The 24,961-nt window shown below is 47.7% G+C and overlaps 1 protein-coding gene across 1 annotated transcript in view; it reads right to left on the minus strand.

The window, feature by feature from the left end:
- Positions 1-24,961, minus strand: part of LOC121276753 (paladin-like) — a 115,217-nt gene that overhangs the window by 63,725 nt on the left and 26,531 nt on the right. Inside the window, 6 exon segments of the mRNA XM_041185299.1 lie at positions 2,392-2,463; positions 13,736-13,877; positions 14,916-15,112; positions 15,597-15,669; positions 19,213-19,394; positions 24,775-24,954. Of these exon segments, the coding sequence (XP_041041233.1) occupies positions 2,392-2,463; positions 13,736-13,877; positions 14,916-15,112; positions 15,597-15,669; positions 19,213-19,394; positions 24,775-24,954 (846 nt within the window).

The following is a 24,961-nucleotide window of genomic DNA, read 5'->3' on the forward strand; positions in this document are numbered from 1 at the left end:
ATCTTTTTTCAGTGATTGTGTTGCGAGAAGATTTGCGGGATGCAAATTGGATTCACGGCAGCCTCCAGCGGGATTTGCGATCTGCCTTGGTGGACACCATCGGATAATCCCACTGTGCTTTCACACCAGTGTGAAATCAATTTTTGGCATTCTCACCATATTGTCTGCTCACACATGCCATGATGCCTGCTGTCAATGGGAGCAGACGATTCCAGTCGTAGATATGTCTAAACAGTAACTGGTTTATTGGAGGAACATAACTATTTACAGGTATACAAGGTCAGGTGTTACTCAGTCAAGCCATGAGCATCCTCTTTCTAGACTCTTGGTCATATTTCTTATATCATCATGTAGATAGTACTGTCTCGCCAGTCCCACACATTAACCCTATCAACGCTGAACACACTAATACTACATAAGCGTTAGATCAATTGAAGCTTTGCAGACTAAGATAGATTTTTGTTAGGTAGGGTATCAATATTAATGCAGCAAAGATGGAAAACTGTGGTTGAGATACAGGTCAGATATGATATAACTGATTGGCAGAGAATGCAGAGGGGCTGAATGGCCTACTCTGGTTTCTATGTTTTCCTTCCAAGACTTGTAGAGGTAAGTTTGCCTTATGACCTTTGATTCAGGCTCAAACTTTTTTAAGCTGAGTTTTCATTTTTATTCCACATACTCAACCTTTTGCCTTTAAAGCTGTTCCTTTATAAAAGCATTGTCAAACAAACCCCTCCAAATTGAATATATGCTTAGAGCATTGTGGTCTTTACAGCCCTGCCACAGCACTGAAATAACTGTGGCAGTCACAAGTTGCATTCTATGTGACTGTAGCCATCACTCTTCATCCTTCTTGACCTGTCTACAATCTTGAATATGAATGACCATATGATCCTCCTCCAATGCCTGTCTGTTGTGCAGCTGAATGGGACTGCCCCTCCTGGTTCCATTCTTATTTACTCTTATTTATAGAGTTGTAGCCAAAGAATTTCTTGCAATGACTTATCTTCCCATTCCTGTACAGCTAGCTCTGAGTCCCCCATGGATGTATCCTTGAATTCCTCCTATTTGTCACTTACATACTGTCACTCGATTACACCATCTGAAAACATGTCTGATTTCTGTAAACTGATAAGACTGAGCTCTACCTCACCACCACCTTGTAACCCCTCCACCGTTTTGATTTGCCATGCTGCTAGTCGGACATCCAGTATTGGATAAGAAGACATTTTCTCAATTTAAGTATTGGGAAAGCAAAAATCCATTGTCCTTAGCCACAATCTCCACAATCTCCATTCCCTAGCCATTGATTCTAACTCATGCCCTGGCCACTGTTTGAGAATGAACCAGACTGTTCACAAACTAGACTTCCTATTTGACTCTGAGCTGAACTACTGATCTTAAGTCTTCTCCAATGCGAAGGCTACATATTTCTATCAACATCTCCACCCCTGCCTCACCCTAAGTGCTGCTGAAACCATCATCCATAATTTTTTTACTATCAAACTCAACTCTTCTAATGCTCACCTGGCCAGACTCCCATCCTCTATCTTCCATAAAGTTCAGCTCATCCAATACTCTGCTAGCTATTTTCTACCTCACACCAAATTCCATTCACCCAACTCTTTCTGCTCACTGACCTATATTTGCTCTGGGCCCAGAAATACATTTAATTTAAAATGCTCATCCCTGTGTTCAAATCCCTTCACAACCTTACCCCTGTCTACCTCTATATCCTCCTCCAGCCCTATAAACCTCCCTAGAGCTCTGCATTTCTCCAATTCTGTTCCCTTATGCATCTCTGATTTTCTTTGCCCCACTCTTGATCATCATGTCCTCAGCTGCAAGGGTCCAAAGCTCCAGAATTATCTCCCTACATATCTATGCTTCCCTACCTCACTTTGGTCCTTGAAGACACTCCTTAAAACCCACCTTTCTGACAAGATTTTGGTTGCTTGTCCTAAATTTTCCTTATGTGACTCAGCGTCAGATTTTTCTGAAAATGCTCCCCTGAAGTGGTTTGTGTCTTTTTAGAGTGTTAAGGTGCTAAATAAATGTAAGTGGTTGTTCTTGCATTTTAACACAGGCATTAACTGGTTTGTTTTTAATAGGTTAACACCTCCATTGGAGGACAGGAGACAGGAATGGTATCATAATCCATCTTTCAATAGCAGCGTAGATGCCTTTATTTAGATCTTTACAGCCTAAAGCTTCCAAGGATTTATCAGTGGTGAGCAACTACCAGTGAGTCACCAACACAGATCAGAAAATCACAGCAAAGTGCTTTGATATCAGCCTGACCTATGAAAATTCAACTCCAAATCTATACATTTGTAAAAATTGTCAATCTTCTGCGCAGTCATATTCAGAAATATTGTAGCTTCTTACCTCAAACTCCCCCCTTGTGTACTTGGCATCAGGAATGCTTACAATATCCTCTACAAAAGGCTCTGGAAATCCCTATGGAAAGAAGTCATCTAATTTGAAGTTAATTCAGCTTAAACAAAAATTACATAATATGACAAAAAGTATCAGACACGCTGTTTTCAAACACGGTCCACATGAAAAATAATAATGTTTGAAAGGATTAGAATAAATAGAGGCTAAGTAGTTTAAGACTGTTCCCAATAGGTTGATAAACCGGCAACAACATAAAGTCCATGAAGGCAACAACTGGGTTGTCAATCTGAGCAAAGATTATTGCTGGAAGGCTAATGGGGGAAGTTAGAGGAAACACTTTCACACAAAGGGTGTTTTAAACATGGAATGCTTTACCACAAGTCATTACGTTCGAAGATTATCATGTCACTTAAAAGGCAATTAGATATGTACATGATTGTTCACTTGCACAAAGAAAAAGCACAAAAATCTGTGTGTGACAACATTAAAGGATCTCACTTCTTGTGATAACTGGTAAGATTCTAGCAAAATTGTTATTCAACAGTTCCGCATAGCAGACTGTGTACTGCCAAAAAGTCAAAGTGGGTTCAGGAAAGGCAGGGGTACTTGCCACATATCTTCACCCTCCGGCAAATCCAAGAGAAATGCTGCAAACAGCAGGTAGGATTCTTCTGTGCCTTTGTTGGCCTGAAGAAGGCCTTTGACACACAATAAAAAGAGAGGCCTTATGGAAAGTCTTAGCCAAACTTGGATGTGTTAATCGAGCTGTAAATCTGACACAGCAGTTTCATGATGGAATGACGACCAGAGTCTCTGACTGTGATGAATATACTGGTCTCTAATGTTGTAAAGCAGGGGTGTGGCACATGTGGTCTTCGGTATATTCTTTGCTCCCGTGCTTTCTGGGGCATTTGATGAAATATTAATCCAATTCAGAACAGATGGCAATTTCTTCAACCTGAAAAGACTGAATTCCTTAAATAAGATATCAGAGATGACGATACTGGAATTGCTGTTTGCTGATGACTGTGCCCTCATGTCACATTGAGCATGGCCTTCAAAGGATCATGGATTGTTTTTCAAAAGTGTCTGACAACTAGGGCTAACCATCAGCTTATGCAAGACAAAAATACTCCAGTAACCACCACCAAATTTTGACTACACCCCACTTATTATAACTATCAATGACACAAGTTGTAGATAACTTCACCTATCTTGGAAGCACATTTTCCAGAAATGCCTGCATTGACAATGAAATGGAGGGACATGCTCAGCACTTGCCCACTTATGCAAAAGACTGTGGAAGAAATGAGATACCAAACTTACAACAAAACTAGCTGTGCACAAAGCTGTGACAATACCTATTCTATATGCCTGTGAGACAAGGATTACCTATTCAGACATATTAAGTGGTTGGACAGGTTTCTCAAAACATGCATTCAGAACATCATGGATGTTAAATGGGAGGACAAAGTGCCCAACACAGATATTTCAAAGAGTAGAAATGTCTAGAATCAAAACACTCAGCACCAGGGATCAGCTCAGATGGTATGTATGTCTGATGATAACATTTCTAAGACAGTCATATATTCATAACTTCAACTTGGACACCATCTAAGAGGTGGCAGAGATTAAAGTTCAAGGGCTCCTTGAAGACGATGCTCAGGAAATGTGGCATGTCCACCATGGGCTGTTAGAAAAATGCACAAGAAAGAACTCCCTGGGAGTATATTAAGTAGTTGTATTGCTTCCTTCAAATAGCAAAGAATACAGGCAGCTAAGGGCAGAAGGCAAGCTAGCAAGACGGGGCAGTCCCAACAAAATCAAACAATTCATCCATGCCTGTACAGTGGGGCACCATGCACATCCCCAATCAGGCTCCATATCATGGACGGAATCATCCGGTCCCATTGGCAGCTGGAGTAATGGCGGGTGGGGGAGACAATTTGGCAGGAGGGGCAGAAATCGGTTTCACGCCAGCGTGAAAGCACAGCGGGATCATCCGATGGTGTCCGCCATGATGGAAAATGAATCACGTTGGAGGCCAGCGTGAATTCGATTTACATCTGGATAATGGAATGCAAAGTAAAGCCCAACCAGAATCGACCCCCACTCCTGATGTACTGTTATACCGGCAGGAAATCACACCGGTCCAGAACACGTCTGGACAAATTTGATATGCAGAAGTTGGCACTTACTATTAAGGCTTGCTCAGAGCGCTGACATCCGAGGAGATGATGATGCTGGACCCCTCAGCTATCGGACCCTGGAGGAACACATGCATCGCATGCTGGGTGGATCCTCGTACACATGGCTCCACCGCAAAGCAGCTCACAGAAAGTGGGAGGTCTCCGTTGACGCTTTGGGTCTGATTCGGAACATCACAGTATTGGCCATGGGCTGCGCCAGATGATCGGTGGTGGGGGAGAGGGAGATCAAGCTGTGAGTGTGGGAGGAAGGTGTACCGGGGGGATGAGGTTGCAGTGGGGGAACAAAGGTGTCGAGGGGTTGAGGCTGGGACGGGGAGAACAAAGGTGTCTGTGGGGGAAGAGAGGTTGGGACGGGAGAGGGAGGAGTATTGGGAAGGAGGGTGTAACATGAGAGAATGTAGCAAGTGTGGAGATAGGGGTAAGGGGGGAGGAAGGCATAAGGGAGGGAGTTCGGAGGTTGGGGAGGTATGCAGGGAGAAGAGGGAGTAATGGTGGGGGACGGAGTAAGGGTGGAGGTGGAAGTAAGGGTGGAGGGAGGGAGTAAGGGTGGAGGAGGGAATAAGGGGGAGGATGTCCAGGTGAACATGCAATGGAAGGGTTTGTGGAGTCAATGACTGCTTCCTGGGGAGCGAACTGAAGGTGGGTGTGTCAGTAACAGTAGGAGGGACAGCGAGGGTGGTTGGTGGGGACTTGGAGGCAGGCACTGACCCTGGAGGTGGGAAGAAAGAGGTCAGGGAGGTCAATATGGATGGGGGTGGGATTCTCAGTAAGGTAGGGAATGTGCATGTTCACCTGGAGATCCCTGAAAGAAAGGGTTTCTGGTTGGTAGGTGATGGTGGGGAGGTGGAAGGTGATGCCAGGGGGTCGATGGTGATGGGGGAAAGGGCATGAGCAACCGGGCGAGGGGAAAGGATGGGGAGTTAACAATATAATTGACTGCAACCATGGTTGTCAAAATTGAAAATGAGCCGAGCCTCGTGTTGGATGGGCACAGGTGCTGCATTGGGAGTGTGATCAGTGGGTGGGCGGAGATGCAGCTCAGCTCAGATGGACAACTGAGAGAACCCCAGCAGGCAGCATTGAAAATGCTCAGGACATTGAGATGAGTGTGATGGATGAAGGCTCTGCGTGCGTGGGAAAGTGTTTGCACAAGGCTCAAAAAGGCCCTGCCACATACACACATCTCCCTCCAGAATCACTCATGATCCATCTGCATATAGCTGAACTACTAGTGTGGGGGGCAGGGCGATGCAATGGGACGACTCGCGAAACCCATAAATGAAGCTGAAAGACAACTTTACACATTATTCAGTGAAAGTTAATACATTTTCAGGTTATAAAATGACAGAATATGTTCCCCTGTGCAGCCATGTGTGATCAGAATATTTTTTACTTTTCTAGGCCTACCACTTCTAGGTGCTGCCCTGACATCCGCAGCAGGAGTGGAGACAGCCTGTGCAATGGTTGGCCCTGTTGCCTCTGATAACTTCAGCTTGGGTCCTCCGGAAAGCCGAGGCCTTGAGAGCCCCAGCTTGCTTTGGCTGTCTTCCTGTGGGCTGGCTGCTCCCTCTGCAGTAACAGAGGACGAGGTTGAAGTGGTCACAGGCAAAGGGGACTCGGGGGAGCAATCTCTGAGATTCCTGAGTGGATGACCCAGTTGTCCAGCTGCCATTCCTCCTCCCTTCAGGTGCCCAAGGGCCCCGGTCTAACTCCTTGCGGGGGAAGGAGCACCTGGAGGGACATCGAGTGCCCCATTTCCCCTTTGCATTGCCACTGCAGGAACTCACCTATGGCCACCGTGATGGAGTGCAGGACCACACACATCTCTGCGTTCTGCTGGACCAGGGTCTCCATGGCATCCACCATCCTTCCTATGGAGAACTCTATGCACGCACGTGTGGACACCACTTCATCAGGGGGCAGGTGGACGTACTCCTCCGACTGCTCTGAGTGGTGTTCCCCCACATTCTGCTGACTCTCCGCGATTAGTTGGAAGGCCGATTCCAGCAGATTGTCATTTGACTCAGTCCTCACAGATGCCTGTTCCCCAGCAGTCCTCCGAGTGCCAGGTGCTCTGCTGAACCTGCCTTCTCCTGCTGCAGACACGTATCCATGTGGTGACCACCAGATTGTGAACCCAAGCCTGCTCTAAATCGAGGTCCCACCGAGGTATGTGTCTCTGCTCTGGTGGAGGATGTGGGTAAACGCTGTGATGGGTCTTCCAGGCTGCTTATTCCCACCTCATCAATGGAGAAGGAGTCCTCTTGGCTGGAGGTGAGAACCTGGATGGAGCTGAGGGACTGTCTGGCTGAGGGCATCATGAAGGCATTATTAATGAGGTAGGACGTGCCGGGAAGAGGATAATATGGCGTGAAAACCTGCCACTGCGGCCAGCAGGTAAAACATCGCTTTTCACCCCCGCTACTGCACAGTGCAAATCTGGGATGATTCTGCCCCATGTTAAAAATGCAAGCAGGTGACTCTCTGCACGCAAGAAATGGCCATCTCGATAATGAAGGGAAACTGACAATGATGAGATATGTATTTGAAAATGGAGAATATAAAACTATATGAAAAAATACGCCAGAGGTCATAGAGCTGATGCACCGACTGGAAATTTCCCCTCCCGGTGAGGGCAGAGAATACGCTGGGATGAAAAAAATCGGGTTCCCCTTGGCAAGAAACAGCAAGATGACAGCGGGAGCTTCCGGTCTCTAGTGATGCAACAAGTCGCTTTTCAGCTGAAGCTCGTCGAGAGCTGAATTTACACAACATGATGCTAATTAAAACAGCAGCAGACCGGAATCATTACTCCCGCCCCGGCATATCTTCCACTCCGACAGCGGGAATTCATGCCGGTCCAGTTCGTGACTGGACAAACCTGGCGTGGTGGGGGGTGGCGCCGGTGACCAGGAAGCAGGAAGGCTTGGTGGGTGGGGCACGGGAGTTGTTCAGAGGGAGGGGTCAGAGCTGCCAATGTTGGAATCTTGGGGTAGATGGTGAACCGGGGGTACTGGTGGGAGGAGGGTACCGTGACTTGAGAGGGGGTGGTGGGATGTAGTAGGGTGGGAGGGTGAGTGTCTGGGTCTGGCAGGAGTAGTTCTCGTTGGGTTCATTTTCAGGGATAAGAATTTTCACACCAATCTGGGACAGAGCAGAGTCAGGGTGAGCATGGGCACTGTGACAAGTGCGGACTCAGCAGGGACAGAAGGCATTTGAAAGGTAACTGATGAGGAGCTGAAGCTAACACTGGGATGGGGTGTGGAGCGTCGATGGCGATGGGGTATAGGGAGTGGGTTACAAGAGGAGGGGAAAAGGTGTTGGACTCTGGAAGGTAACACACACCATCCTGAGGCACAGGCAGATTAGGAAGTCGAAGCCCTCAATGTCCAAAAGAAAAACTTCTTGGTGGGAGGAGGGTCATCAGGTAGAGCTGAAGCTCAGCTGGACAATGAAGGAGAACCTATGATAACCTATCCTGACAAGGCAAAGGTCTCTCTATAGGGTCTAGAGGGCAGTAAAGGGATGGGGAATAGTGTGAGTGGGAGGCTTCTCGCACATGGCTTGCATGAGCCTTAGCAAAGGGTTATGCAGCTATGATTCACAGGGACATAGACCAGTCTCCCTGGAAGGGAGGGGAGTGCACACAAGTAATAACACAAGCAGCAGCAAGAAAATCCTAGGATACCTCCATGAAGTGAAATGATTCATCTATTTACAAGGGTGCTAAAACTATATACCATATTAACACCCATGTCACCAGTGTTAATTTAATACTTCTTCATCTTCCTTACACCACCATTACATCCAGGTGCTTTCCCAATATCTGCAGCACAGGTGGAGGCAGCCTGCTGACCACTATGCCTTCTTGTCAGTGATGACTTTGGTGAGCAATCTCTGCGGGGCCTGGAGGGCCCCGGTCTTCTTTGGGTCTCCTGCTCTGGGGCAGGTGCATCCTCAGCGGTGTCAGAGGCTGGAGTTGATGGAATCACAGCCGGAGGGGTCTCGAAATGCATGGACACCCTTGGAGTGTCCTGGGAGGAAGCCCCATGGCTGTCCACCTAATGCTCCTCCTTCCTTTAGGTGTCCAAAGGATCCTTCCTGACTCCTTGAGAAGTAAGAGACCTGTAGGGAGGTCAAGGTGCCCTGTCCCTCTCTCGCCTAGCCACTGCACAAACTTACCCGTGGCTAGAGCGATGAAGTGCAGGTCAGAGCGCTTATCCGGCAGAAACTCCGCATTCTGCTGGACCAGGGTCTCCATGATATCCGCATTCCTCCCCATGGAGACCTCCATGCACTCAGATACTGGAACCATGCGTCAGTGTCAGACTCACTCCTCCGCCTCATGTGCCACTCTGTTGTGGGCCTCTGACACCACTGTCTGATGTTCCCCTGCATCTCTCTGATACTCCAGCATCCTCTCCATGGCTGCTTCCAGAGGTTCATCATCTGACTCAGGCTTAGCAGGAGCCCTCTTGTCTAGCAGTCCTCTGAGTGCCAGAGATTTTGGCTCTCACTGCCTGCTCCTGCTGTGGACACATCTGTGAAGTGACCACCAGAGTGTGAGCCTAAACCTAACCAAGATACATCATCCACCGAGATGTGTGTCTCTGGGCCAGTGGAGGCTGTAGGTGAATGCTGTGACAGCTCTACAGGTATGAAGAAGTGCTCGTCATCTTCAGAGCTGTCCTGGCGGCTGGTGTTTACTACTGGAGCAGGGGCTGGCCTCCCCAACTTGCTGCTGGCACCTGGAATGGAGGAAATAGAGAATGAGTGACAACCTAGTCTGGCTCCTACATTCACACAGCATCACCCTCAGGTTCCGATTTTCAGAGATTAAGCATGCTTCCTCATTGGGTGCTTGGGGGAGACCAACCTCACCCTCAGCACAGGCCTGGTCATGAACCTCCCCTGCTGTTCGAATTGTGTGAGGGGCCAGATCTAGGGCATGCCCCCTCCTGTCTTCTCCCTTTCTCCTGTTGTGTGCTGTATTCTCCGGCAGAAAGATAGATAGGTGGATTGTGAGCATTTCTATGATGCAGGAGCAGGTCGCATGCTGCTAATTCTGTGGCTAATACATGAACTCCTGACTCCCCAAAACCTGTCCACCATGCACAAGGCACAATTGAAGAGTTTGAGAGAATACTAAACACTTGCCTGGATAAATGTAGCTCCAACAGCACTCAGGAAACTGGACACCATCTAGGACAAAGCAGAGCACTTGATTGACACCCCATCCAGCACACTCAACATTCAATCCCTCCACCACTGACCCATTGTGGCAACTGTGTGTGCTATGTGAATGATGCACTGTTGCTAGTCCCTAAGGCTGCTTTGGCAGCCCCCTCCAGGTCCTCTAGCAGCTAGATGGACAAGCCAGCAGAGACATGGCATCAGTGGCATCTGCAAGTTGCCCTCCACTCCAACATCACCCCCCCACCCCTCCCTCCCTACCAGCAGACCATATGGACTGCAGTGGGACAATGAGGCAACATTCAAGAACATTCTCAAGGGCTTTTTGGGATGGGCAACATAGATGCTGGCCTTGCCATTGATGCCCACATCCCACACCAGACTCAGAAAAATGTTGAGGTGTGTTTAGAGTGTAGCAGGTCCATTTGCCCTGGCAACGTGGATTAAATCATTCATCCATTTCCAGCACTGCAGGCCAGTCCTCCCCGTCTTCCTCTGCACCCCTCTGGCACTAACCACCATGGTAACCTCCTCCCAGACTGGTGTGGTGAGTTGGATAGGCCACCTGCTCCCATCCCTGGGAAAGAAGACACATTTCCTGTCCTCCATGGCCCTGAGGAGAGTCTCCAGGGAGGCATCGCTGAAGCGTGGGGCCGGTACTTCGTGCCTTCTGAAGTTCAGGCATGCTGATTTACTGGCTGCCTGGGTGCCTTTTAAATGTGGCACTTGGACATGACGGGGTTGGTGGGGGGGTGGGGGGCGGGTGGGTGGTGGCATGTGACTTCTTGCCACAAGACTTCCTACCGCAAGACTTCCTGCCGCCCCACCACGAGGTGGTCATGAACCACACGCGTGCGTGATTAAGTAGGCGGGAGCGCATGGTTGTGCACAACGGCCCACCCCATTCATCAGCTGGGAACATTCCGAGTTCCCGCTTCTCCAATGGAAATTATGGGGAGATAGGAAAATTCCAGCCATTAACTCTGTTTCTCCTTTCCACAGATGCTGCCTGACTTCCGGAATATTCTTATCGCTTTCTCTTTTCATTTCAGTTTCCAACAGTATTTCATTTTTGAATTGGGAAAGTAATAGACACCTCAAGCTGAGGTATAACTATTGTTCAGGACACTGGCAAATGCCCCTGCTCCCCTTTGAATAGTGCCATGGGATCTTTTGTATGCACCAGGCCTCCTGAAGTCCCCAGCATCAGAGATGCCAGCATTCAGCCAATTCGATTCACTCCACATGATATCACAAAAGGGCTGAAGGTACTGACAACTGCAAAGGCTATGGGCCCTGACAATATTCCAGCAACAGTACTGAAGATTTGTGCTCCAGAACAAGCCCCGCCTCTAGCCAAGCTGTCTCAGTACAACTACAACACTGGCATCTACCCAGCAATGTGAAAATTTCCCAGGTATATACTGTCCACAAAAAGCAGGACAAATCCAACCCAGCCAAGTACCCCACCCCATCAGTCTACTCGCCATCATCAGTGAACTGATGGAAGGTGTCATCAACAGTGCTATCAAGCAGCACTTGCTTAGCAATAACCTGCTCACTGACGCCCAGTTTGGGCTCTGCCAGGGCCACTCAGCTCCTGACTTCATTACAGCCTTGGTTCAAACATGGACAAAAGAGCTGAACTCCCGAAGTGAGTTGAGAGTGACTGCCCTTGACATCAAAGCAGCATTTGACCGAGTGTGTATCAAGGAGCCCTAGCAAAACTGAAGTCAATGGAAATTAGGGGGTGAATTCTCCACAAGTTGGAGTCATACTTAGCACAAAGAAAGATGGTTGTGATTGTTGGAGGTCAATCATCTCGGTCCCAGGATATCACTGCAGGAGTTCCTCAGGGTAGTGCCCTTGGTCCAACCATCTTCAGCTGCTTCATCAATGACCTTCCTTTCATCATAAGGTCAGAGGTAATTGCACAATGTTCAGTACCGTTCACGACTCCTCAGATACCGAGGCAGTCCATATCCATATGCAGCAAGGCCTGGACAATATTCAGGCTTGGGCTGAGAAATGGCAGATATCATTTGTGCCACACAAGTGCCAGGCAAAGACCATCTCTCTTTGACATTCAGTGGCACTACCAAACTACCAACATCCTGGGGGGGTCACCATTGATCAGAAGCTGAATAGGGCCAGCCATATAAATATTGCTACAAGAGCAAGTCAGATGCTCGGAATTCTGAGGCGAGTAACTCACCTCTTTACTCCCCAAAGCCTGTTCACCATCTACAAGGCACAAGGCAGGAGTGTAATGGAATACTCTTCACTTGCCTGGATGAGTGCAGCTCCAACAAACTCAAGAATCTCAACATCATCCAGGACAAAACACTTGATTGGCAGCCCAACCACTACCTTAAACATTCACTTCCTCCACCACGAACGCATAGGGGCAGCAGTGTTACCATCTACAAGATGACAAGGGCAGTAGATAGATGGGAACACCACCACCTGCAAGTTCTCCTCCAAGCCACTCACATCCTGACTTGGAACTATATTGCCATTCCCTCACTGTCGCAGGGCCAAAATCCTGGAACTCCCTTTCTAACAGCACTGTGGGTGTAACTACACCACATGGACTACAGCAGTTCAAGAATGTAGCTCACCACCACCTTCTCAAAGGCAATTCAGGATAGGGAACAAATGCTGGCCTAGCCTGCATTGCTCACATCCTATGAAAGAGTAAAGACAACCTGAGAGGGCAAATAGAGCCTCGGTTTAACATCTCACCTAAAAGACAACACATCCAACTGTGTAGTACTCTCCCAGCGCTCCATTGATGTTTCACCCTAGAGCACATGCTCAAATCTCTGGAATGAGATTTGAATCGACAACATTCTGCCTCGGAAACTTAAGTGCTACCACTAAGCCACAGCTGACACAACAGATATTAAGGTACCCAATCAGATCTAACCATCACTTTTCAAATTCACTGCCCCCAAAAATGTCTTTCATTTATTTTAATGTATGCTCACAAATACAAATAAATGTAGGCATAATTTGCTGCTAGTGTATTGTCACACAAGAAGAAAGTTCAATCCAAGCTATCAATGGTGCCAACACAATCTTAGCAACAGCTACACCAAGACGATCGCTCTTTTTCTTAAGTTCTCTGCCCAAAGGCAGGTCTAACCCACAGCACTACAATCTTTGCCATGGATAGGGCAAGGAGTAGGTCCCAAATCCATCCCAGCATGAAGCAGGGATCAAATCCCATTCCATTGGCATCAATCTGATCTACATCAGCCATCAAACCAACAGGTCGCCAAGGAGTCCAAGTTGCTGAGGCAACATACACTTTTACATGCATGTCATAGTCTGGAGCTATGGTTAGTGATGGTAGAGGCTCCAATTTCTTTCCAACCCATGGCTGACCAGGAATCTCTCCCACTCTCACCACCTATCATTGCCATATATTAGAAGTATTTACAAATTGATACTTAACCTGTTTGGCCACAATACAAAAACTCCTTCCTTGCCCATCAAGTCCTAAAGTGGGAGTTGAGCCCAGAGCTTTTTGGTTTAGAGACAGGGACACTACCACTGCACCACCCAAGACCACTGTAGAAAAGACATTGAAAGCAAGACAACTGAACAGTAAAGACTCAATTTTGCCCCTGATCTCCTGCCTCTCAATGATAGAACAGCTCACAATGAGTTAGACTGTTTGGTTAAATTCTGTTTCTTTTGTCTATGCACACTGTTTTTTGTGTTTTTTTTAAATCAAGCTTTAAACAATTCTAAATAAAAACTGTATTAGCTCAAGTCTAATAAACATCCAGGCCACAATGAGAGATGTAGCTATTGTATTACATCGATGGCCCTTTCTGCTTCCAAACAATAATCAACAAAAAAGAAATATATATGTTAAACAGACAAATCTAAAAGTGCACTGTAGAAATGTTAGAACTCACATTAATGTGCCAGGTCAGAATCAGGCAGATGACCATGCTGATTGTAGTTCTTTCTTTGCCATTGCGACAGTTTAAGATAATGGCTGAGATTTTATCTCTGGTTAAATTTGATCTCACGACCTTAAGGAAGACATCAAAATCCCGTAAATAAAGAAAAGCAATTATCAAACTGATAATCAAATAAATTAGATTATGTTTCATTTTAGGGCTTGTCCGGAATAGAAAGGACAATGAATGTATCCAAGCCTGGATTTTAACTCCTAACAGGCATCATGTAGATTCAGGAGCTGAGACACACATGAAACCATGCAGGCCCCTGCTGACTGAGGAGCGTGAAAATGTAAATCTTGAGGACACTTCTGCCTGGGCACCAGTCTTATGCCCGAATGGTGGGAATCATCAGCTGGCCCCTCGATGTGAATGGCATGAAGCTGCCACTGGGGGCCAGAGGGCCACTTACTCTAGTAAGTGATGAAGAGAGGTTTGAGAAGGTGAGGGGAGGTCTAAGTTTCCATGTGGGGCCCAGAACAGCACAACCATGTGCAGGCCCTGGGTTTAAAATGGCAATTGGGCTCCAATCTACATACTTAAAGCAGGACCCCACAACATTGTGATGATTTAGTTCCACCGGGGGCAAGGTTAGGACCAGGCCTTAAATGTCCATAACCCAGAGAAAAATTGCCTGGGTGAAGAATATTTCTTACTGACAGCATATTGACACTGATTCAGAAAGTTGGAGGTTCAAATCCCATTCCAGAGACTTGAGTGCATAATCTAGACTAACACTCCAGTGCAAAGATGCCATTTTTTTGAAATAGATGCTAAACCAAAGCTCCACCTACCCTCTCGGTGGATGTAAAAGACCCCATCACACTTCTCAAAGAGCAAGGGAGTTCCCCACAATGCCTTGGCCAATACATATCCCTCAACAAACAGCACTAAAATTGTCTGGTCATTTATCCCATTACAGTTTGTGGAATGCTGTTTTGTGCAAATTGGCTTCAGTGTTTCCTGTTACAACAGTGATTGCAGTTCAAAATTACTTAATTGGTTGTGAAGAGCTTTGAGACATTTTGAGATTGTGAAACGCACTATATAAATGCAAATCCTTTCTTCTGTACCCTGTTTGGAACAACAAAGATCGGCAGTCACAACTAGAATGAAAATCAACATAAGTACCTCTTCTCTGGGCACTGCACAGTCTGTAATTGGAATACGCTGGTACTGCAGCTGAGGATATTGCATGGCTATCTGGCTATAAACCTCCTGTAAAGTGTTGCAAGAGGTGAACTGCTTCAGCTGCTTTGTTTCCTCATGCCAAGTCTCTATGGCATTCCTGGAGCTCAACACATCCATTTTGGAAGCAGCCTCAACTTCCTGCACCATACAAAAGAGAAACAAGTTGAACCTGAAGCCTCAACTACCATGAGACAGAGGACAACTTCTTACCTGGTGCTACTCATGACCGCTACAGGCAACAGATTCCCTCTTTAATAACTCAAGCCACAAAGTAAAGGGGTGGATTTTCAACTTGCCACCTGGGCCTAAAACCCTCATTGCGGTTCAATGGCCATTTGGTTTCAATAGAATTGAAATTTTAGCAGTTTCTATAACCATTGGTCAATCTACAATGCTGGTTTTGCCCAAACAGCAAGCTGCAAACCTGAACCTCAAAATGTACATGATTCCTACATCATTAAAAGTTCTACATCTGAAGGAATGATTGTGACAATGTAGAAAAGATGTATTCGTTCTCCCAGCCAAGTGTATTTCAGGCCAACCTGTTAAGTGAATGTTTCTTACACTTCAAGTCAATTAAATTGAAGGATCTCCCATGGCAAAAGCTGGTGTCGCCTGGTACCAAAACTGCCAGTATGATTATGTCACCTTGAGCATGCACAGTCCCAATTTTGCCTTGATTGCAAAATTGGTACCTAGAGGAAGGATAGTTGAATCAGAGAATATACTGCCAAGGAAGTAGAGAAGGACACAGTAAACATTTGCAAGTGAGCAGAATTATGGCAGATAAACTTACACAGTTAAGGGAAAAAATGAGTGACAGACTTAGTGAATGGTGTTGAAATAGGAGAAAAAAAGTGTGGTAATAGACTCAATGCTCATTCCAGTCACTGAAGAGTTGCAGTTAAACATAGGCCAGAATTTTATGTTGATAGGGCGGGCGTGTGCCTGTCCCGAGTGCACGTGAAATTGCCCGAAATGACATCGGGCATGCATCCCAACATCATCACGCACGCGACCAATATTGAAGTCGGCGGGCACGCACAGGAGTCTGAGCTGTGCCTGCCAACAATTAAAGGGCCAATTAAGACCATTAAAAACCCTATTGTCCACGATTTTACAATTTCACGAGCAAAATGGGCAGGCCGGCAGCCCCCTTTTAATGAAACCTCATCCAAGGGTGGGATAAAAAGGGTCTGGAGCATTGCCATTGTGAGTAGTGAGGAGTTCAGGAAATAGTTTGCTGCTGGTTGCTTAGTGAAACTTAACAGCTTTATCTCTGTTTTGATCTTCAGTCTTTGCATTGCTAACCTTCATGTCATGATTCATTGGTGTCTCCAAGGCCCCCCGAGGATTTATACCATGTGGACCCTTCCGGTCACAGACAGCCTTCTGTTTCTCTGGTAATGCAGATTGTCTGCTCCACTGGTGATACCTCCTCTGAGGAGGAAGAGAGGGACAGAAGGGAAAGAAGGCCAAGTGTCCATAGGCAACATCGAAGGGAGCGACCTGTGGGAGGAAAGGCGCAGGCAAAGGGGGAACAGGGCCAGCAGGGTGTCCAAGACAGAAGGGGTGGCAGAATCTGCCACTATCCTGCTTCCAGAGTGTGTAGACAATGCTGCAGCTACTTCAACATGTCAGAGGTACAGTGCCAAAGGAGGCTCCAGCTCTCCAGGAGGCTGTGATCTCCATATGTCAGATGATTGGGCCTGAGATCACCTCCAACTGTATGGGTAACCACCCCATGCCAGTGGCTCTGAAGGTCACAGTGGCCCTCAACTTCTATGCCTCCGGCTCTTTCCAGAGGTCTTTCGGGGATCTGTGTGGAGTGTCTCAATCAGCTGTCCGCAGTTGCGTGAAGCAGGGTGACTGACACCCAGTTCAGGTGGGTCATGACATTTATTCATTTCCGGATGGACGAGGCCAGCCAGGCAGAGCGAGCCAGAGGCTTTGCAGCGATTGCTGGGGTCCCCGCTTCCTGAGTGCTATAGACTGCACACATGTGACCATCAAGGCGCCAGCTGGTGAGCCGGGTGCCTTCGTCAACAGGAAGAGATTCCACTCAATGAACATCCAGATAGTGGGTGAGCACAAGACGCAGATTCCACATACATTCTCTGACACTCACACGTGCCAAGGCTGTTCATGGCTCCAGCTGAACTGAATGGATGGCTACTGGGTGACAAGGACTATCCATTGAAAGGGTAACTTATGACACCTCTGCAGCACCCAAGAACAGAGGCAGAGCAGAGGTATCATAGGAGTCATGCCTCTACAAGGGCAGTGATAGAGAGGACCATGGGTGTGCTGAAGATGAAATTCAGATGCCTGGACTATTCAGGGGGGGCACTTCAATACCCTCCAGAGCATCTGTCTCTGATAGTTGTTGCATGCTGCACTCTCCACAACTTGGCTCTGACAAAGGTGACCCGCTGGGAGAAGAGGATCTTGAGGCAGCTTCACAGGTCACAGGTGATGACTCCATGGTGGATCAGAAAAGGAGTCCGGGGAAGACGTGGATGAGGACGTGGATGCAGATCTCTGGAACATTCAGGGACATGAGGGAAGCCTTGATTCAACGCTTCTTCAGCTAGTCTGCCAAAGCATTGCTTCCACCTCATGCCAGGAGTGCCGCCTCCTTACCAAATGTTTGAAATGATCCACTCCAAAGTCCACTCAGTGCATGTGCAATAAAGTTTCTAGTCACTCACATCCAGCCTGAGATATTGGCAGGCCCTGCACCTACAAAGCAAGTGAAGCATACGCAGACCATTAACACAAAAGCAAAATTTATATTATGTTGACACTCACAGAAAGTGAATATAACAATATAAGATGTTAATGGTCACAGCAGTAAACAAATTAACAAAACATGACAGAACAGAAGTTCATCTGTGAAAAGTCCCTCTTGCGGTCACTGTGCCTTAAACCTACGTTTGCGAGTGCTCGACTTGTTGCCCCCTCCCCCATCCCCTCGCTGGCAGTGGCATTGGAGACAGCCTACTGACTGTGCTGTCCTGTTGGCCTTGATGACCTTGGCAGTCATCCTCCGGCCAGAGGAGACTTTGTTGGCCCCGCCTGGGAGGGAGGGCCCAGAGGGAGGGCCCAGCAACACAGCTGGGCACTTCTCAGTCATTGCAGCCTCATCAGATGCCACAGTCACTGGCAGAGGGGCGGAGGAGCTGTTGCCATCATCCGGAGCATCCTGAGAGGAGCCCGCAGAGGCGACAAGCAGATCGTACACCAAGATGAGATCGCTCCGGACCTCCCTGCTCGCCTTTGATAGCTGGGATACTGGCTACCTCAACGGTTTCTCGCACTGGCAGTGACCACCTGAGGTCAATGCCTGTGTGAGATTTGCAGGTCTGAGCAGAACTCCAGGACCCCCTGATTCTGTTCCTGGAGCTGCCTGTCCATGAGCGTCGCCACTCTCTCAATGGAGGAGGCAGTGCACTCAGTGCTGAGGGTCACAATAGTTCACATGCTCCGCATGGACTCCTCCATGTCAGAGACCATGGTACGGAAACTCTCAGGAATCCCCGCCAGGTCCCATTGGACATCCAGCATTTGCCACTTAATTGATGTCTCCATAGGTTTGTCCTCTGCCTCAGACTCAGCATGGTCCTTCTTTTTAGCAGTCCTCTGACTGCAGGTACCCTGGGCACTCTCTGCCTCCACCTGCTCCTCATACGGATGTGTGTGCCCTCACCGCTGTGCACCCACATTGTAGCTGACGATCTAATGCCTGGGCGCAGGCACTCCATCTCTAAGGCATTCATCTTGTTCCTCATCAATATGAGCAGGTTTGGGAGGCCTCTGCCTGTCCTTGACCTCTCGATGTTGCTATGGCTTCTCTTTTCCTGAAAGGACAGAGGAGCATTGATTAGTCCACTCTCTACCTGCAGCGCCATTTCAGTCTGGCCAACCCCACTTCAACAACACCTTGCAGGGCACATCCAAGTCGTGGCCCTCAACCTGCAAAGCAATCAGGCCAGTAGCCAGAGCTCACTGCCTTGGCTGGTGCCGATGTCATTGACAGTTGGCACTCAGACTCTTACACCCCTGAGCACCACAGGGGGACAGCCAACCATTAACACTTCCCCACACAGATCCATGCCAACTCGGTACTCACCATTGCCAAGCGCAGCAGTTCATTAAACCTTTTGTGGCACTGCACCCAGGTCCACTGCACAACATCATGGCCGCTGACCTGGCCTGCCGCCTCTGCCCATACTTACTTGGTCAGGTGCGGTGACCTCATGTTGCCATCCCTCGGGATGAAGATGTCCCACCTGGCACTGACTTCCTCCGTGAGGATTCCCAGGCACTCATCCAAGAACCGGTCAGGAGTGGGGGAATGAGTGCCCACAGGAGTTTCCCTCCAGCCTGGCACGCCCAGCAGGCACAAGTGCCAATGCAACTGAAAAAAAATGTTTCAAGAAACAACTCCAAAGTTACAATGTGTCCCCTGGTAACCTTCAGGGAGCTACCTCTGCTGCTTTTAAATCTGTCACCGGGTCGCCATTGGACCCAGCACCCGACAGGCTCCCGCCCCCCGCCCCCCACCCGGCCCTTCCAGCCATCGAGCAGACACTTTTCACGCTGGGCGGCCACCCAGAGTAAAATCACATTGAGAACACGATCTCACCCGGGAGCAGATTGTACGTCCACTTCTGGGCCCCCACCAACTTGGCACTCACACCAAGTGTGAAATTCAGACCATAAAGTGGATGCTGAGTCACATTGTCCAATCAGTGCAGGAGTGGTATAATTTTCCAAAACTTGTGTAGAGAGATTAAAGAAACTGGGCTTGTTCTACTTGGAGCAGGGAAGTTGAAGGGGAGATTTAATGTGGGTATTCAACTCAAAAGTAAATAAGAGAAAACTGTTTCCACTGGCAGGTGGGTCAATGATCGGAGGACATAGTTTTAAGATAATATAGAAAAAGAAGAATTCATTTTATGCAGTGAGTTGTTATGATATGGAATGCTCTGCCTGAATGGCAGGTGGTGGTAGGAGTAGATTCAATAGTAACTTCCAAAAGAAAATTGAGCATAGACTTGTAAAGGAAAACTTTGAGGGCAATGGAGAAAGAAGGGGAGAGTCGTTCTAATAGCTCTTTCAAAGGTCCAGCATCGGCACAATGGACAAATTGACCTCTTTCTGTGCTCCATCATTCAATGAGCCTATCGTTAGAAATCGAATGTGTAGCATTTTTTTTTGGTGCTACAGCTGCTGTTTTGTCTCCAAAATGGCATCCACTGCACACACACACACACACACACACACACACTTCTAATGCTGGCTGCGCTGGATAGTGCTTTGGAAATGGTGTGCTTCCAGAAGCACACTGGAAGCTTCCACTCAAGGTATGCAGATCGTAACATTAATCATGATTTGATGTCAGCACTGACACTTTGCAGCTCAACACTCCGGCTAACACTTTGTCTTAACCATGCAAAGCTGAACATGTGTTCAGAGGCATGAAGCAACCCTCACTGTGCTATTTAAAAAGATCTTCAGCTACTTTCATGCTAGTTGCTAATTAATTTATATTGGCTCTTGCTGTGATTATACAACTGTTTGGTGATGTCCAGGGTTGTTTAAAGTTACACAGGGAGTGGTGTGACACATATTGAAGGACTCAGTCTTGAATTCAGGGATTCTGCACAAACCACTTGCTTCCAGACATTGGTGCAGGAGTTGCATCCCCCTTGGCCCACAGCATGGCCAGGAGAATGACCAGAGGCAACACAGAGCAGGATAAGCTGCTGGAAGTGTGAGGAGAAGGAGGGGGAGGAAGGGCATTCAGCAGGAATTAATATATACCCAGAGTGATCTACTCCAGTCCTCCCTGAAACTCTGTGAAGAACAGTATGTCAGATGTCCCTGCTTCACTAAGGATGTCCTAACAGAGCAGGGAGAGGATAGCATTGCTAATGGCTATGAAGGTGACTGTGGCTATTAGCTTTTAAGCTTCTGTCTCCTTCCAGGCTGGAGCTCGCAATATGTGTAACATCACCCAGTTTTCTGTCCATTGTTGCCTAAGGGAGTTCACTAACGTTCCGTATTCCAAAAGGGCTCAATAAATTTCATTCTAGCTTGCCAGAGAGGATGATGGCAGAATGAACACATGGCTTTGTGAGGATTGTTGGTTTCCCCATGGTGCAGGGTCCAAGCCAAATTTATAATTTAGAAATTTCCATATTTACACAAAAGTCAACTGATCGCCATTATGAATTCCATTAGTGCCTGCCTTCCATGGGTCTTTGCCTGTCCTAGTGCTCCTATGCAATGCTATTCCAGTGGTTGCAGCATGGCTGGTGGAAGGCTGCTGACCTTTATTGGTGGAGACTGCAGGTTGCCTTACAGGATGACCTTAACCAAATCTCAGTCTAGAATGCCTGGCTTCGGACTGCACAACCTCAGCATGGGGCATCAGCAGTTCAGGCTGGATGGCTAACAGGTAACAGCAAGGGAGTGGCAGTGTTGGGAGGACAAATGCTGTAACCCTGATGGAGGTCAACTGGTTCACGCTCCATGGAGCCACTGTCGCTGCCCAGTGGTAGTGCCTCAACAATCCTAGCAATGTCTATTGGATGACTGTGACATTCTGCAAGCCCCTTTGAACATCTGTGTCCAGAGTTATCATGGCAGCAGTCTGAGCTTGCATGATTTCAGTCTGAACTTTTATTATGGCACTCTGACATTGGGTGGCTTTTGCTTGTCCTGCAATGGAAGCTGTGATATTAGCTATCAGACACTGCATCATGGATTAGATGTGTTCCCATGGAGTTGACCATCACTTCTACGCTGGAAAGGATGGGCCCCAAGCTCTTGCAAAACCCTGTGCCAAGTTGGTACTGGACTCCTCCGTGCTCTTGATATTGACTGCAGGCTTTTTGGCAGATGTGCCAATGTACTAAGCATTTCATTGTGCATACCCATCAGCCTTCTGCATGCTGTACCATTGAACTCATCTGAGTCCTCTGTAGCAGAAATCAGCTGCAACTTTTCCACCTAGTGAGCTAACTCCAGCACTAACCTTGTACCCTGGCCGGGTTGCAGCCCACTCATGCCCAGTGCCTCACTGAGGTGAATTTAATGGCCACAGCAGTGTCCCTGTTCAGTGGAACCCTGTTGCAGCCACTTCCTGGAGCCCAGACCCCTGTCGGGGTTCCAATGCCTTTGAAGGCAAAGAGCCCGCTGCCAAGAGCTGCTGTCTAATCAGATGGCCTATAGCTCTTCATCCTAGCAGTGCCCCCAGAAGTGATGGCCACTGTTGGCATTGGAGTGTGCAGGCATTGTTGGAGGCCTGAGAAGAAGATAAGTGACTGAGGAGGGCTTGCCAGGGCCAGTCAGCCAGGCCCCAATGAGGGGGAGGGGCTGTTGGGGATGTGGAGGGCAAGGGGAGCTCTTAATTTCAGGAGGGGCCCTGGCCACCAGTGGGGCTCTCCATGGGGCATGTGGTGTCCAATGAGATCAGGATGGTTTCACCATTGATTCCACAGGGGTATACCTGGCTGTCTGCCCCACCATGAGTAGGTGACCAGTGGTGATAGGATGAGGCCCTAAAGTGACCATTAATTGACCGCCTGAGGATCTCAATTGGCTTCAGGGCAGGAAGGCCATCCTCAAACCTTTCCACCCATCACTTAATCAAGGGCAGTCGGGAAGGCAACGGGCTCTCCCCATGCCTTCCCACCAGATTATAGGCTCTACCCCTGCCTCTCAGCCTGCTCCCAGGAGTTATTAAATTCGGCCCTTCATGTGCATATCCCACCTCTAAGGTGTCCTTTAAAGTATATATAATGTCAGTATCTGAACTGGTGCCTGTGAATGCGTGGGAAATGGTGTTTCTTCACCATCACTGTTGTATTGCTTTTCTACTTCTTTCCCTCCCACCTCTGCCAGACCAGGTTGCAGTTCTTTAGAATCTGAAAGGAGAAAGGTACCAGGGGTAGGGCTGTGGTGAGACAAGGGGTGTGGATAAAGAGGTGCATCTGCAGCTCATAAACCAGGAGGGATTGTGCAGTGAGGGGTAAGTGATGTGTGAGAAGTAGGATTACGTGTATGCACACCATCATCTTCAGTGGTTTCAACCCAATCTCTGGCCACAGCTTCAGCGATGGGCACCCCAATGACTCCTCCATTGGTTTTAAGGACATGTCTCCGGCCAGCTAGGTGCTGCCGCTTCTCCTTATGTGCTGCCATTTCTGCAAGAGAGGGGGAAATGTGTCAGTGAGTCTGCTGTAATGCTTTTTTTATTCTTTCATAGGCATCACTAGCAAGGCCAGTTTTTGTTGTCCATCACTAATTGCACTTGAACTGAGTGGCTTGCCAGACCATTTCAGAGGACAATAAAGAGTCAACCACGTTGCTGTGGGTCTGGAGTCACATGTAGGCCAGACCAGGGCAAGAATGGCAGATTTCCTTCCCTAAAGGGCTTTAGTGAGGCAGATGGCTTTTTATGACAATCAGTGATGGTTTCCTGGTCATCATTACTGAGACCAGATTTTATCAATTGAATTTAAATTTCACCAGCTACTAAGCTACCATGGTGGAATTTGAACATGTGCCCCCTAGCCCTCCAGATTACAAGTCAAGTGACATTACTGCAACAGCACTGTCTCCTCGATGTATGATGTGGCTATCATGGTTGAAAAACTGGCATCAGTGCAAGTGGGGGTGTGAGGCTTGCAGCAGTGCTGAATGTATGATGGTGAGTGAAGATATGGATGTTAAGGTGTGAGTCGTGATTGATGGAGATTGTTGGTTGTGATAGAATTGTTTTGCATTGATCAGTGTATGATGATAGTGGTGCAGTTAGTGGCCTTTGGCATTTGAAGATGCATTTACTAACCTTTATCACTTGTGTGAGGCCACTGAATTTCTTGCAGCACTACATCCAGGTTCGGGCTGAACTCCTATCATTGACCATCACAGCTTTCTGGTCCCATTCCCTAGAGTTAATCTGGAGGTCTGACTAGCCCCTTATGAATAGATGATATCTCCGTTCCTCTGCACCTCTGCAATCAAGGCACCTCAGTGCAACTCAGATAATCTCAGAGTTTGCTATCTGCCATGCTGCACAATTCCATGTCTTTCCCAGGTCAAACTCGCTTTCAGAATGACTCCCAAAACCTACTCAAGAGATGCAGGTTGGCTTTGAATAGTGGAGGCCAGCTTGAATTCAGGCTAACCTCTCATGATTTTGTGGGCCCTACTCTGTCATGCAGCCATTCAACAGGACATTTAGTAAGGGCTGCATGCTACAATCATTTAAAAGAGCAGGCAGCACAAATTTTGTGCTTGGCTGCATTGGACACAATGGTTGGAGGTTGGTCACACATTTCAATTACACCCACCCATTTTCAGGTCTTATATCAAATTAATATATTTTGTGGCCTTTGATTCTGCTAGATTAATGGAGCCTCCTTAACAATGAGAATGAGTCAGCAGAATAGAGCTTTAAAGTCCTAGGCACCATTGGGTGGTTGTGATGTGTGTTGATGTGTGCTGATCTGGGCAGATAGCACCTTGATGGCTGCATTAAGTTTTAGTGATTGAAAATGGTACAGAATAGAATCACAGGGTGTATCACTGGTATTCACAGGAAGGGTAGCCAGCCTTGTTAATGAATGTGTGGAACGGATTGAAGAACATCCAATATAAGCAAATCTAACTTCTATCTGAAAGCTGTTTATAAGCAGAAGGTTCTCTCCAAGGCCCAAGTGCTTTTGGAGGATTAATACTAAAAACCACCATTTAATTAGTAACTAGAAACAAAGAGTGTGCACCTCCAGTTGCTCCACTGTTTTAGCAGGGATGATGATCTCCTGCTGGAGGTTATTGACCTCCCTGAGTGAGTAGACTTTCCCATCTCCTTCCAGTACTGCTTTCTCTCGCAGGTTCAGACACAGAACTCTGGTAAACTTCCTGCAATCCCCTGTCAGGTAGGACAGAATATGCACCAATCCCTGCAAT

The sequence above is a fragment of the Carcharodon carcharias genome, chromosome 4, assembly GCF_017639515.1.
Source record: "Carcharodon carcharias isolate sCarCar2 chromosome 4, sCarCar2.pri, whole genome shotgun sequence".
Lineage (NCBI taxonomy): Eukaryota > Metazoa > Chordata > Chondrichthyes > Lamniformes > Lamnidae > Carcharodon > Carcharodon carcharias.